Below are 15256 nucleotides of genomic sequence, written 5' to 3'. Positions count from 1 at the left end.
GAGAAGGTTTGAAGAGGTGCAGATGGGCAAAGGTATGAGGCAGAGAATGAGAAGAGCATAGAAAAAGGGACGGATGGACAGTTTTGGAGACTACAAGTAACCCCATGTGGCTGTAGCAAATGAAAACAAAGGAGACTGAAAGGGGCAAACCTAGGGTGGAGAGAATTTTAGAGGTGGGCAATGGAAAACCACCAAAGCATTCCACGTGGGAGAATTACAGTGCAAATGGAAAAGAGGCAAGAGAGGCACTGACAAGGAGGTCAATTTGGAATCTGGTTTTAGAACTATGTGCTGTACGAACTGTGAGTTCTGCAGAGGTCAGGGGCAGGGAGGGCTAGATAAGGCTAAGGTGTCAATAAGCATGGTGAAAAGCCATCAGGTTCTGAGTCAACCAAGAAACTCCACTTTGGTCCCCTCTCTTGTTAAAAACAGCTTTTATTTTTATTTTGTTTTTACACTTTGGTTTTATATACTGGGGGGTATGAGTAAGATTTGGTTTGAAATAAATTAATTGGTGAATACCTCTTTAATTAAAATCACCAATCGAGATCACATGTTTTGTTTATAGACTGGAGAACTGATGCTCAGAGATGGATTTGGTAACCAAGAGATCATGAGTGAACACTGATAAGGATAATTTCGATAGAGTACCTGTGGCCAAAGGCACCATGTAGCAATGAGTTGAGAAGAAGTTTTTAAAAAAGAGATGATGGTTTAGCAGTGAGGGGGAAAAAAAATAAAAGTATTCTGAAAAGTAAAAGGTAGAGAAAGATTCAAAGTGTAGCATACCCAGGAGCAAAAACACTTCACTAAAACAGTGAACTTGTTGGTTAAAATGTATGTGTCCCCAGTAACAGAAAATTCCAACTCCACTACCAATAGAAGCCAAAACAAAGAACAAGATTGTCAAAAATGCTAAAGGTAGGGTATCCCCAGGGTTGGTTAATTCAGCTATTCAATGATATAAAAGATCCATCTTTCTCCTCTGTCATCTTTGGCACGTAAGCTTTGACTTCCACTTAGTTCTATTCATAATGTCACAAAATGGCTACAGCAGTTTAAGCTTCAAGTCCTTGTGAAAGCATCCAGAGTTTGAAAAGGAATCTTTCCTTCTTGTTTGTCTTTTTCTACAAGAAAGAGACTATGGAGAGTCTTTTCTCCATAGTCTATGGAGACTATGGAGAGACTCCATAGACTATGGAGACTATGGAGAGACTATGGAGACTCTCCATAGACTATGGAGAGACTTTTCTCCATATCTCACTGGTCAGAAGTGCATCAGTTGGCTGTGCCTAAACCAATCGTTAACATGGCAAGGGAGGCTTCATGGTTGTTTGATGGACTGTGATTCACTGCCTGGCCTGGAGAATATGGACCACCTCCTGAACCACACAGTACAGAAGGGGGGTGGGGGGGATGGTAACAGCCATTGGTTAGGCAGTCCACATGTCTGCAAATGAAGCCTAATAAGCACTGTTTGATGCCGCTGTTTATGATTAGTCATTAGTACATCTTCCCCAACTCATTTCCCTCTTAGGAGGAGAAATGTGCCTATACTTCCCAATATCCAATCTTATCATTTGTGGGAAGAAAGAGAACTATCGATTGCTTAGGAAAAGTACACACAACAAGAGTTTCTATTTTAAGGCATTCATTGAAAGAAGCTTTTGTGAGACAACACTGCTTAAAATGCAGGATTTCCAAAGAGATCCTATCTTCAAACTCTTTTACTCTATTCCCCTTTTGTATATTAGCCAAAAGAGAACAGTCATTAAGCTTTTTGTGTACAAGTGACACTAAAAGAATCTGTAGGTAATGATAGGAGATGCTATTTGTCAAAGGTCTGAAGCAAAAACACAACTGAAAACTACTATACAATTGGAGAAAATACAAAAGTAAAACAAAGGAAGAAAACCACTCAGAGCATCAAATTTGCCTTTATCCAATGATACCTTTGTTCACATCGCTGTTCTCTTTGTCTTGTGTGATACATTAATAATTCTTAACCTTCCACCAAAAAAGGGGGGTGGGGGGGATTTTCAGTTACTGATTAACAGAAATAGTTACTGAAGTTAGTTACGAAGTTCTCAACCTGTTAGGAAATGAGATGATTTCATTTCACCCTAAAATGCAGCAAAAATGAGTAGCAATGCTATTTAATGATAATTTTGAAAAATACAATTTGGTTTTCTGTTGAATCATATTAGTTTACCATACTTGAGAGAAAAAAACATAAGAACTTCATTAATGATAATGGGTAGTGGGCCCAGAAAGCTGCCATTTTATAAATATGTAATACTAAAAGAGTTTGTGAAGAAGAGAAATAATGGTCAAAAGAGGAGGGGTGTGGTGAGTATAAAGCACTTGCTAAGTGCACAATAAGCCAGGTTCTGGAATTTCCAAAATCTTGAGTAATGGGAAAAATTCCAACACATTAAGCAGTTGATATCTTAAAATAGTATCACTAATACTATTGAGCCTCCTTAGCATTGGAATCATGAGTTTACATTATGTGGTTATTAGTTTACTTTCAGCTAGGAAAGAAAAACAAGCTTTGGGCATGAGGGTCTGAAAAAGAGAAAAGAGCTGAGACAAAAAAGAGTTTTTCAAAATTCCTCATAATTCAAAATACAGAGCCCTCAAATTATGGATGAACTTTAGAAGGTTGAAATAAGTACTGACGTTCATATGTATTAATTTCTTTCTAGTCTTGCAACTGGACCAACAATTCCCATCAGAAATTATTTGCTTTACTGGTTTTAGCCAGATGGAACTATCCAGTGAAATTCAGTAACCCCCCCCCCCATCTACCTAATGGAAGCCAGAAGAGGCATCAAATGAATGACAGAAGGAAAATAAATTTGACTAAGCTGGTTTGGAAAAAATGCATGAGTGTGTGTGTCTTACGGAGACTCCATTCCAGAGAAGTGATCCAGGTCACTTTACAGAGCAGAGCGCCTCAACCCTGTATTTCCTACAAAGGTCTAGAAGAGTATAAACTATATTATGTTAGCTAAACCTCATTCATCATTTACTAGAAGCATGTGTATGTACACAGATTATAGTACACCAAATATAATATGTCAGAGATTAGACTTTGTTAGCGATTCAAATAGTAGTATGATCCAGTTCTGCCCTTTCAGTTTATGTCAATTTAGAGACCTTTACCTTCTCAGGTTCAATTTCACCTAATCTTGTTAGAGAGCTTTAGAGAAAAGACTACAAATTTTATCAACCAGTGTGCTGGTCAGCTGGTAAGTTATATTAGATGCTTTTAGTCCTTTTCAAAGAATCAACTCAGTATATTCTTTCAGTAAGTCTGTTTAAATAGACTTTTTAAAAAATCAAAGAACCTATTAAAACAATTAATCAACTAGACCTGAATCAAGAAAGCACAAAAATAATAAGAGAATCATAGTTTTTCTTTTCTATGGCATAGATTACTAGTTATTTTGGGAGAAATAGGTGAAACGGCTCTTTTAAAGATTGTCTTATTCATAATAAAAAGCAACAGGCAAAGGCAATGAGAGAGAATTGTAGGAAAAAAAAAGAGAAGGTGATAAGACAGAATTGTGCCATTATTTACACAGCCAAGATAAAGTATCGTGAAAGATGAGAAAATAAAGTGTAATTTTGTCCTTAGCTTTAATAAGAGTATTATATATCAACCAATTAAGAATAAATAAAGTATATTTTTAGCTCAAATAATGTTTAAAGTGAGTACAACAAAGAAGTTTAGGTTGTAAATGCTGCCCTGGGGAGTTTGTAGTCATGGAATGTAATCGCCTTAAAAGTTAACTTTAAAAGATATAAATGGAAGTTCAAGACAACAATGGAAATGGTGTCACAAGATTGGGTGTGATTAATCACTAAACGTGTAGTACAAACAGTAAAGGTAATACAGTTTAGAGGCGATCGCAATCACTTAGGACTGGAAAATTACAGGAAATCTCTATTGAGACAGCGGAATTTGAATTGCAATCTTGTTCTCCAGTCTCTCTTCACCCTAAAGCCTCCCTCTAGTCAAATAATTCTCTCACTGACTAATCACATTGAATTTGTCTTCATTCTAAATCCTTTGGCTTCCCTCCCTCTTTACTCTTGCTTACCACCCAACATTCCTTCTTTCTCTCCTATTTTAGAAGATACATCCTCCTTTCTTCAGAGATTCAACTGATTTACTTTCTCTCCCTCATCTGAATCACTGTGCCAATTCACTTTCTTTCTTGTCCTTCCTAAATCTCTCTTCTTCAACTATCTCTTTTTCACTAGATGTATTCTTTGGCCTATAAACATGGTAGGGTCACTCATATTCCATGAAAAGTTCCTTTGACCTACATCTCTATTCTCCCCTGACTGCCAGCATTCTGGGAGTTTCACTGTTTAGCATGTAGATTTTCACTTAATCCCCACTTTTAAGATGACATCCTTGCTCTCAGTTACTCCAGACATTCCTCAAGGTTCTATCATATTTCTCTCTTACTCTTATACAATAGTCCTTTCTTGTCACTATCAACTTCCAAGGCTACAGCTATTATTTCTATCTTGACTGCCAAAGTTATATCCTTAGCATTGACCCCTCCTGAATATTGCACGTAACCACATCAATGATTTTCAGGCTTCTCTTATTTCTAAATCATTGTTCTCAAACTTTTCTGCACTTTGGAATCACCTGCAGAGGTTACAAAAATATCTATGCCCAAATTACATACCCAGATATTCTTCTTAACTGGATACCACGGTCATTTTACTTAGCTTTCAAAACTGCTCCTTATCAAAATGTGCCCAACCTCAGTAAATGCTACCACAATTCTCCTAACTGTTCAGGCTCAATTCTTTTGAGTTATCATTGACTGTTCCCTCTGCCCCTCATTTTCCAGATACCAAAACCTAATATTTATTCTTCTATAATATCACTTCCATTTTTTTCTTTATGTTATCACAGCTACTGCTTTACTTCAGCTGCCTTTAGTTATTGTACTAGATTCCTAATTCGGTTTTTCCTCTCTCATCCTACTTTTGCCATCTGTTTCCTATGGCTAAATCCAATCATTAAAAACACTCACGGAACACTAGTAAAGTACAAACTCTTCAGCTGATATTCAAAGTTCTCCATTATAGCTCAAAAATTATCAGGCTTTATTTTCCACTAGGTCCTCATCCCTTCCCATGGACACCCTATGCTTGAAAGAGCCAAACTATTTGCTGTTTGCCATTCTCTAGAAGTCCCTCATATATTCCCTTTTCCATACTTTTGACCATGTTATTTCCTCTGCCTGGAATGTTCTCCTTCTAATATCTTCCTACCAACAATTTATCAGAATATTAGAGAATTCCAAAAATCCATTTTCTCTTAGGGGTGGAAGGAGCTTTCCCAGACCCTATTAGATTGAAATAATGTCCCCTTCCCTAATTTCTCTATCTCTTTTGTGCCTTATTATAGGATTTATCATGCAACCTGCTTTAATTTAGAATTACATATGTGTAAGTCTGTCTCCACTGACGGGCAGTGAGCAAGGAGAGGTACAGTGTCCTCTCCAGAGCTATGACATCACAGTGTGGTAACATATTCAATAATAATTGATTTTAAGACTGGATAAGATTAGTATAGATGGAGAGAATAGGAAAAGCCCTGGGCAAAAAGAAAAAAAGAAAAGAAAGGGGAAGATGCACTTGGAAGATAGTGAATCAGGTGGAGTCAAATGACAGGGTAAGGAGTTTGTCCTTTACCCTGTCATGCAAGGTTCCTAAAAAGACTGAATAAGCCTGAATATCTTATATATGTTTGGAGCCTAAGTTTTTCCATCAGTAAAGAGAAAATGATTAGAGGAATTATGACTGCTAGTTCTTGTTTTATGTTTATTTATTTATTTTGAAAGAGAGAGTGTATGCATGCATGCAAGGGAGGGACAGAGAGAGAGGGGGAGAGAGACAATCCCAAGCAGGCTCCATGCTGTCAGCACAAAGCTCAACACAATGGGGGGCTTCAACTCACAAACCATGAGATCATGACCTAAGCCAATATCAAGAGCTGGATGCTTAGCCTAGCCGACTGAGCCACCCAGGAGACCCATGACTGCTAGTTCTGTTGGGAAGAGTGAATGAGACAATCCATGTAAAAGGCATGACACAAACCTACACCATAGTAAGCCCACACTAAGTGCTAATCCCATTAACAGAGTAGTTATTACACACACACACACACACACACACACACGTACAATAGTTATACAATAATATCTAAGATGTCAAAAGTAAAGAAAGCTTTTCTGACTTTGATTTCCAGAGCTAGAGAAAAGATGGAATGAGAGAGACAGAGACAGAGACAGAAAGACAAAAGCATAAATGTCCATGAAACAGATATGGACAATTAGTTTCTACTATATTTCACTGGACAAATACTTCCTTCTTTTGTCTTTCTCCTTCTATTCCTTCTATTTCTCTTTCTCCCCTCTCTTTTCCTTTGTCTTAGTCTCTAGCTTTAGGCTTCATTTTTTTCCCTGTCCTGCTACTCACTCAGCAAGATCTGTGACTTTGCTTAGCGCTGCAAGGGGCAATGCTAAACAAGTTTTGGCCTCTGCAGGCCAACTAAGTACAAAGATGAGAAGCCACCACCCCAGCCCAGTGCAAAATGGCTTGGAAGCTGCATTGAGATGGTTCCCTGGGCTCTGGCCCAGCAGGACCTCCAATCTAGTTAACATTTCCTGAGAAACATTAACCCTCATTTAGGCGCAGTGGGAGGTAAGACTGGGAATGTTCTGTGAGCCCTAGTGGCTAAGAGCACTACCTTACACTAAGAAAAGATCTGCATCTCTGTTTACATCAGCACCACACAAATGGCTATATTCCAAGTGGTTTCCAAGGCAAAGGAAAATGCAGAATGTGGACCTCTCGATGCTTTTTGACCTCACTGGATGGGAGAGATATTCTGGGTATGAGAACAGTTAAACAAACGTTTGGAGTATTCAGGGTGTTGAGTGCAGGTGTGTGTACATTTGAAAGCTGCTGTTTTATAAGAAGTCCTAGGTGACTCAATAAACACAAGAGCCAGAGCAGAGTAATCCCGTTAGCAGGGCTCTCCTCAACTCAGAAGGCTCCCCTGCCAGAAACAACACATTCCCGGGAAAAAGGGTAAATCAAACACTGAGGTAATTGTTTCACACCTTCAAAGAATTTACTTATTAATTTCAAAGTGTTTTTAGAAGCAATTCTGTATCTTGCCTTCCGTTTTGTCCTTACATGCTTATAGATTTTTAAAAATGTTGACCTCCACCTCATGCCAAAAAAGTTCCCCTAATGTATTTACTATACACTATCTTTAACATAGATCAGGCTGAGTTACAAAATGTGAGTTCTGCCAGTAAAAGAGGGCTGCTTTCCACTGAATGTAACTTTGTATACAATACCATGCATCTTTGCAACTCTAGGTATTATAGATTCTAAGATTAGGCACTCTCACTAAATAGGGAAAAAAATAGACTACCTACTCATGTCAATGACATTTCTTTGTATTGATTAGGGACACCAAAGAATTTCACTCTCGGATTTTTGCTGACCCAAACATTTCTACCCTTAAGGCCACCAGCAATGGAAGTACAGTATGAAAAATTAAGATAAGCTATGGTCTTACATATCATATAGACCATGATAGGAATAACCATTAGCCATCCTTTGACCTAGTATATATTTTTATCATCTCAACCATTTTTTAGTCACCTCATTAGAGTGGCAGACCATTAAAAAAAAATTCCTCATCTCGGTTCCACCCATACATCTGATAATATGCAAATTTAAGTGCCTCAAGGAGATTAGAGGAACTATCTTTTATTCGATTCTATCATAAATTTAGGAACGACAACTGATCTTCAAAGAAATAACTCACTTTTGTTTCTGTCTTTCAAAAACACTTTTGAAGAAAAGTTGCCCTTCTGATAACAACGAAAAAAAGAACTACTGAAGAATCCACAGTAGAAGAAAGGGCTCTCCCTAGGTACTGCATATCAGGACTCTGTTTATATAGTTCAGCAGGAAAGGAACTGGATCAGATACTGGCTTTTGGGAAGAATTCTGCATGAAAGAGGTGGAATTGGTAATGCATTTACTACTCATTTGCTTGCATCAAGAACCACATTCCATTTCAATCTGCCAACATCCTAATTAAGATGATCTGAATCTTAGGTGATCTATTATTCTAGATCTGAGATAGCCCAATTTACATTAGACAAGATGTTACACTGTGTGCTTACACTGAGATGATAAGAGCACTGAGCATGTCTTCCCTCATGTCTGGCCTAGCACTGGGCAGAGCTCTCTGTCAGCACTCAATCAATAATGGCCAGGCCTTTGCCTGTTGTCTTTCTCTCTACCACTTCAGGCACAATTTAATCTTACTATCTCATTTCTGGTTCCTCTTGACACATAAAGCTGTCCTCTTTTTTGCATGAGGAAGAAAGTAAAGTATCTCAGGGAATTCTTTCTACATGCATGTGTCAGGGTATGTGGGACTCACAACATAAATGCAATTACCATTCATTACCTTCATGCTGTCTCTGAAGATCCTCTATTAAAGAACATGTTAGCTACATAAGCTTTTGAGCCAGAAAGGGAAAGAATACAAAGACAATGCTTTGGAAGCACTAGGATCAAATTCCATTCCAGGATAATAATATCCAGCTGCAATATTACCCAAGAGGCACTATAGAATACAGAGAAAATATCATACAAAGGTACTCTCCAAATCAGTTTCTTTCTCCCCACTTCAGTTAAAGAAAGTTACCCATAATTCATTAACATGAATACTAGGTTAACACTCAGGTGTCTGTTAAACAAACAAAACAAAACAAAACAAAACAAAATGTGTCTTAATACTGGACCTGCTCTCTCTAGACATCTGAATAAAGTCCAGGTTCTCAGTGACATAATCAAGTCAGAGGCCAGGCATACCTCCCTTCTTAGCCGCTATCTAAAACTGTCATTTGTACAGCTGAGGAAACATATTTAAGATATGTTCTTAAGCTTGCTCTAAGTGCTACTGTTGAACAGATAACATTGATGACCTTCATAGTCTGATATCCATTTCCAAGGGATGACAATCTAAGATGTCAATCTAAGAACCTCCAAGAAGGCAGATAAAGAAACACATCCCTGGAGTTCAAAGGAGCTAACCCTGTGTCTCCTTTCACTAAGGAAATGAAGAGGTGGGTTGGAACCCAGGCTAGGTCACCCTTCTAGGAGCTGTAAAGTTTTCTGAACTTACAATAAAATCTCCAAATGTTCTTTGTTTTGGAAACTGATCTGTTTCTTTAAAGAGGACAAAGTAACCACTGTGATTTCTGTGATGCAAGGTTTGAGACGTCACCTTAGGCACATCCTGGCCTTGATTCTTAGATAGCTGTAATGATGGCTGAATAGCTGTAAAGAAACAGAGAGGAAGGACATCCTAAAGGAGGCAATGTGCAAACTTTAGGAATGCTTTATTGCTTTCAGGATTCTTGTTTTTGGCCTTGAAAGGTCAAAAAAAAAAAAAAAAGGAATGTAACCTTTGTTAGGTGTTGGGTGTTCCACATTTTGAAATCCTTCCAGCTATATACCATTCAAAAATTCAACATACTGAAAGCCTAGTTTTAGCTGATAAACTTTAACCAATCTATCTTAAAATAAAACACATAATTACAAGCATATTTTCAATTCTTGGAAGTGAGTGCTGAAGCTCTATTTCTAGAACTGGTGAATTCTGTTCTCTATTTCCATGTATAAAAGATCTCACAGTCCTGGGAAAACACTTTTTTTAAAAAATGAAATACAACAAATAAGGTATGCTGCCGAGTCCTGGGGGAGAAGTTTCCCAGAGTCTTTGAATTTCCTCCTATCCTCCTTCTTTACAAGATTTCTAAGACCAAGTCCTTTTCTGCAGTCTCTCAAACAAGGTAAAAAAGAAAAATACCCCCTAGATATATTCTTTAGATTTTCTATTATGCTTCTCAAGTTCCCAGTAGCTTCTGAAGTAAACTTTAGATGAATTCTGGAGTTATTTTTTTATTATGTTTTAATTTTAGTTCCTCTTTTTGGTCTAAGATGAAATAGATGATCATAACTGCTCTGCTTAGAGATGCATTTCATGGCACAATTTGTACATGACCTATGCAAGGTCACGTCATGGAAGGAGAACTGACATGATAGATAGCAAGTCGAATCCATGCTTTTTAGTCTTGGACAACTTCGGGGTAAACCCATTTAAGTTTGCTCTATGGGCAATATCACAAGGAAATTTTCTTTTTAAACAGTATATATGAGATATATTCTGTATAGGGTTCTCACTCTGGGTTGGACAGCATCAATTTCAGACATATGAAGAATTATTGCTCAAACCACTGGTCATAAGGGTTATTTTCGGTCACAATGTGAGCCTTGGTGCAGACTGCGGCAAGCCGCCCTAATTCTCGTCCACAATAAGATGTCACGTTCCAGCCACGCCACACATTCTTACACCTCTAGGTCTCTGCATATGTTTCACACTAACAAAAATCCTTTCTACCCTTCATTTAAAACATCACCCCCCCCCTATAAATCTTTCCTTTTCATTATTTTCATGCTGGCAAAAATCCTTTTCATCCCTCATTTAAAACTTCAACTCCCCTGTAAATCTTTCCTTTGATACGCCCAAATAGGGTTCATTATTTCCTTCTCTGTGTACTCATAGTGCTGTATACCTATCTTCAGTAGAGTATTTTTCAGATTCTATTATATTTATTTACTGTCTCCACCACCAGAAATGAAAGCTTGTACATTTACCCTAACCTAGGATTTCCCATGTACCAGGCATTGTTCAGAGCACTTCAAGGGTGCCTGGGTGGCTCAGTCAGTTAAGCCTCCAACTCTTGATTTTGGCTCAGGTCATGATCTCTCAGTTCATGAGATCGAGCCCCACATCAGGCTCTGTGCTGACAGCGTGGAGTCTGCTTAGGATTCTCTCTCTCCCTCTCTCTTTGCCCCTCCCCTGCTCGTGCTCTCTCTCTCAAAATAAATAAACATTAAAAAAAAAAGCACTTCAGATACATCAGCTCTTTGATCTGTATCAGAACCCTTTTGTGGTGGGTATGATCACTGCCTCCATATTAAAAATTAGGAAACTGAGACATAGAGAAGTTAAGTAATTTTCCCAAGGACACATAGCTGTAAGTGCCAGGAGTTGAACTCAGGCCGTCTGACTTCAGGGTCTGAGCCTTCCCTATTATTCTTTGTGCTTGCCCAACAGACTAAGGGAGGCAGTTCATGACTATTAAACACATAAAAAGAATAATCATCCTGACTTCTCCAGTTAGCTTAAGTTAGCTAACTGGAGAAAGAAGCTTAAGTTATAATATATTTTCTTCATCTTCAGTTGATTTCACCTTTACCCTTGGCTGTGGAGGACTTCGTCTGTCCAGAGAAAATTCAGCCTGGACTGGGCAAGAGAGAACTAGTTGGGAGGTGGAAGGCCTGGGGTTTTGGTGACTCTGCCACATCACAGTTGCACTCCCAGCACATCCCTCAGGTCCCACGTGTGCCAATCCTGACAAGTGCCTCTCCGGGAGCTGCTCTTAGATGTACAACACGGTGCACACACTGGGACACAGAGTGGCTTTGCGTAGAAATATTATTCATGAGAAACACTTAGGTTATTCTTTGCAAACTGGTGTGAGTCAAGGAAGATACTTTCACTTTGGGGATGATCTGAGCAGAGAGGTTTGTGTCATTGTTTCTTTAGAACTGAGGTACCCAAATCATTAAGAACCAGATGTATTTATTCTTCCTCCTGACCTTGAAATTTATATCTCAAGTCCCTACAGACGATTGTCATCTATTTTGCCTTTTAAATCTCTTCTTAATTCTTGTATTTTACATATGCTCTTTATTTTTCTGATTAAAATAACTTTTAGTCACTGTAGAGATTGGGAAAATTCAAAGATATTTAAAAATATATCATATTTTATTTATGCATATATCATATTGCACATTACAGGACTTTTTCCAATGTTTAAAAATTCTCTTCTAAAACATTATTTTAAATGGCTAGATAACTTTCATCAGGATAAGATGTAGCATAACATTAAACAGTCCCTATTTTAGACATAAGCAACAATGTGACAGACACTCTTTCTTTCAGAGTGTGTGAGGATCCTGGCTGTGCACGAATCGAATCGGGAGCCCTGCAGGAAAAGGGCCTTCCTGGAGCCTATATGACAGTGGTTCTCTGGAAGCTTATGGAATGCAGATTCTGGGACCCCAGTCAGGATGTCTCTAAGGCTGGGCCTAGACAGGTTCTTCTCTTTTTGAAAAATGCAGACATTGCCTTTCCTTTCATAATACTTTCTCCTCATTGGGTTACCTTCTTTATTCCATCTCAAAACACCTTCCTACAAAATGAGTTGATTTCAAAAGTATGAAATTCAAGTTGGCCCTGGTGAACACAGCTACTCATTTTTAGCCTCAGTCTTTTATTAATCAATTAATTTAATTCTGTATTCATTTAAATTTAATTAATTAATTAAGTCTCCACAGTTCCTCTTTGGCACCTCCCCACCCTCCCTGACTCCCACTTACCCCACTCCACCCACCACCCATGCTCCACGTCACACCCAGAAACAGCTTTTTATGCTGCAAATCAATGATACCATTTCTCTGCTAGCTCCAAAACCCTCCCGTATAACCACAGGCTATGGAGCTTCCATCAAACCCTCCTCCCTCTCTCTCCAACTGCACTGGCCTGCTCATACAATGTTGCTTCCTCAGAGAAGCCCTCTCTGATGCCCTGATCTAAATCACTTCTCCCAGCCCAACCTCCAGCTGCTGCCTTCTCTCTTCTTTCACGGTACACCACCATCTACAAAGGCATGACTATTAAATTTAAATCTGTCTCCCCACTTCACCACAAGCTCCATGAGACAGCCACTGAGACTAATTATTCATCACGATACCTGGCCCTGAGCAGTACAGTGAGGGGCAGTACTCTAGGTGGTGACTGACAAGGGCTCTGGGGCCAAAGGGGTCAGATTCAAAGATGAGTTCTGCTACTAAGCACCTGTGTGACCTTAGGCAGGTTACTTAATTTCTCTGTGCCTCCATTTTCTCCACTGGGGATTATATGGGAACTACTGTATAGGTTTACTGTGAGAATTAAATGAAAGAAGCCATAGAAGTGCTGTAGAACAGTGTCTGGTCTGTAGAGTGCACCCAGTACAGGAGAGCTTTTTAAAAGTAAGCAATCATGGGGTGCCTGGGTGGCTCAGTTGGTTAAGCATCCGACTTTGGCTCAGGTCACGATCTCACTGTTTGTGAGTTCGAGCCCCGCGTCGGGCTCTGTGCTGACTGCTCAGAGCCTGGAGCCTGTTTCAGATTCTGTGTCTCCCTCTCTCTCTGACCCTCCCCCATTCATGCTCTGTCTCTCTCTGTCTCAAAAATAAATAAACATTAAAAAAATTTTAAAAAAAAGGTAAGCAATCAGTGTACTTCATTAAATAAATAGAACACAACAGACTTTTTAGTTGGTCTTTTCTCATCATCACTGCCCCCTACTCCAGCCAACGCATTAGCCCCATCAACTTCTCCCTGCACTCTGTTCCTTGAAAGAGCCCTCTTTCTGCCCTGAAAAATCTGCTGAATGCATTCTCCCTTCCATGTTATTAGTTCCAGCTTTGATCCTTTCGCCACATCACTTCCTAAAATGTGTGCTCCTGTGCCAAGCCACTGCTCTTCCTTCCTTCAAGTATTTCCTGAAATGTGACCTCCTCCAAGGAGCCTCCTTTAAGTGGAACTGAGCTCATCATTCCATTCTCTGTTTCCAACAAATAAGTTAAAGGTTGTTGTTTGAGGTTCCAAAGCTATAAATCTTCTGAGCCTTTCACTGGCTGCATGGTCTCACCATTGCAGGGTAGGGTGGGTTTTTCCTCTGCCTGCACTTAAGAATGTGAGTCTAAGAAGGCAAAGGGTTTGTTTAACTTGCTCTGTATACATTTAGCACAAGGCCAATCCACATGGACGCTGAATAAATGTGACTCGATGATGATTTAATTACTTTGTCCATGCCAGGAATAGAAACCATGAACTCTTAAATCTGTTCCCCACCCCCCACACCCGACACGTTGCAATATGTTTCGATGCTGAGTCTATTATAAGACTGGTTTTCTGCACTTACTTTCACAAAAGAATAAATACAAAAGAAAGATTACATGAAAATATAAAATTAATAAAATTATTTTCCACATCATGAGTCCAAAGATACCTTTAGCAAAGCAGTGCATTGTATGAAAAGGTGATTCGTTTAAAGTTTACTTGCATATGCTTTATGGGTTATTTTGCAAATCTAAAATAGATAACCAAAACATGTCAATAGTCATTTTTAAAGTACTTGTTGTATTCGGTGCATGCACCATTATGGAGAACTTACACTCAGAGCAAAAAGATTTGTAGCGAAGCATATGACCTTCTTCCCACTACAATGACCATCCCCTAATTAGGCAATGCATCTGATAGTCATTAACAGGAATGAGATAATGAATCACTTTCTCTCTTCTTTGTTAATTTGCTGTAACCAAGCGGCTAATGGATGTCAGAGCTGAGTGATTGCACTGATTATAGTGATTTATAGTTGCAACAAAACAATTTAAAACCATTCTGATTATTCACGTTAAAGATGCTTTATGTTTTGTTTACTAAATGTTTTATGTCCCCCTTTCTCCTACCTCTAAAGTACTGTCCCCCTCCTTCTCTGCCACTTTTGACAGAAAGACCTCTTCCTGGAGAAACTGAAAGTTGCAGGGTTTTTTGTTTTGTTTTGTTTTGTTGTTGTTATTCTAAACTAAACCATTTCATTGTGTTCGTCTCTCTCATTTTTCTCTCTCTCTCCCTCTCTCTCTATATATAGTTAGATATAGAAATAGATATGGATATATAAAGTTTACCCAGTAGAAACAAAAAGCCTTAGGGGTGGAAAGAAAACTTCAGTGGTGCCTAGTTCAAAAGAAGGCAGAAATGAGAGGAAATAAGGCAAACTTCAAGCCACTTACCTTGGGGCTTCCAGTGCCTTCCTCATCCTCCACAGACACATCAGTAGCCAGAATCTCAGCTTTGATGGTATCCAGAGCCCTGAGAATCCAGCTGTGTTGTCGTTTGATTTGCCTCTGCAGCTCCTTCCACTGACTCGCAATCATCCGCAGCATGTCCTTCAGTCCTTCTCCAAAAGGAGGGGAAACCACAAGTTACAGACTTGACTGCATTT

The 15256-nt window shown here is 38.9% G+C and overlaps 1 protein-coding gene across 3 annotated transcripts in view; it reads right to left on the bottom strand.

Annotated features, from left to right (window-relative positions):
* The window catches only part of AKAP6 (A-kinase anchoring protein 6), a 481187-nt gene that overhangs the window by 211308 nt on the left and 254623 nt on the right, over positions 1-15256 (bottom strand). For 2 of the 3 annotated variants that reach the window (XM_030318904.1, XM_030318903.1), the window contains exon 7: positions 15045-15211. In XM_030318904.1, coding sequence (XP_030174764.1) covers positions 15045-15211 — 167 coding nt within the window. The remainder of the gene's footprint in view (positions 1-15044; positions 15212-15256) is intronic. The other variant, XM_030318906.1, reaches the window with a different exon arrangement.

Source organism: Lynx canadensis, chromosome B3, assembly GCF_007474595.2.
Source record: "Lynx canadensis isolate LIC74 chromosome B3, mLynCan4.pri.v2, whole genome shotgun sequence".
Lineage (NCBI taxonomy): Eukaryota > Metazoa > Chordata > Mammalia > Carnivora > Felidae > Lynx > Lynx canadensis.
This window is presented reverse-complemented; position numbering and strand designations above follow the sequence as displayed.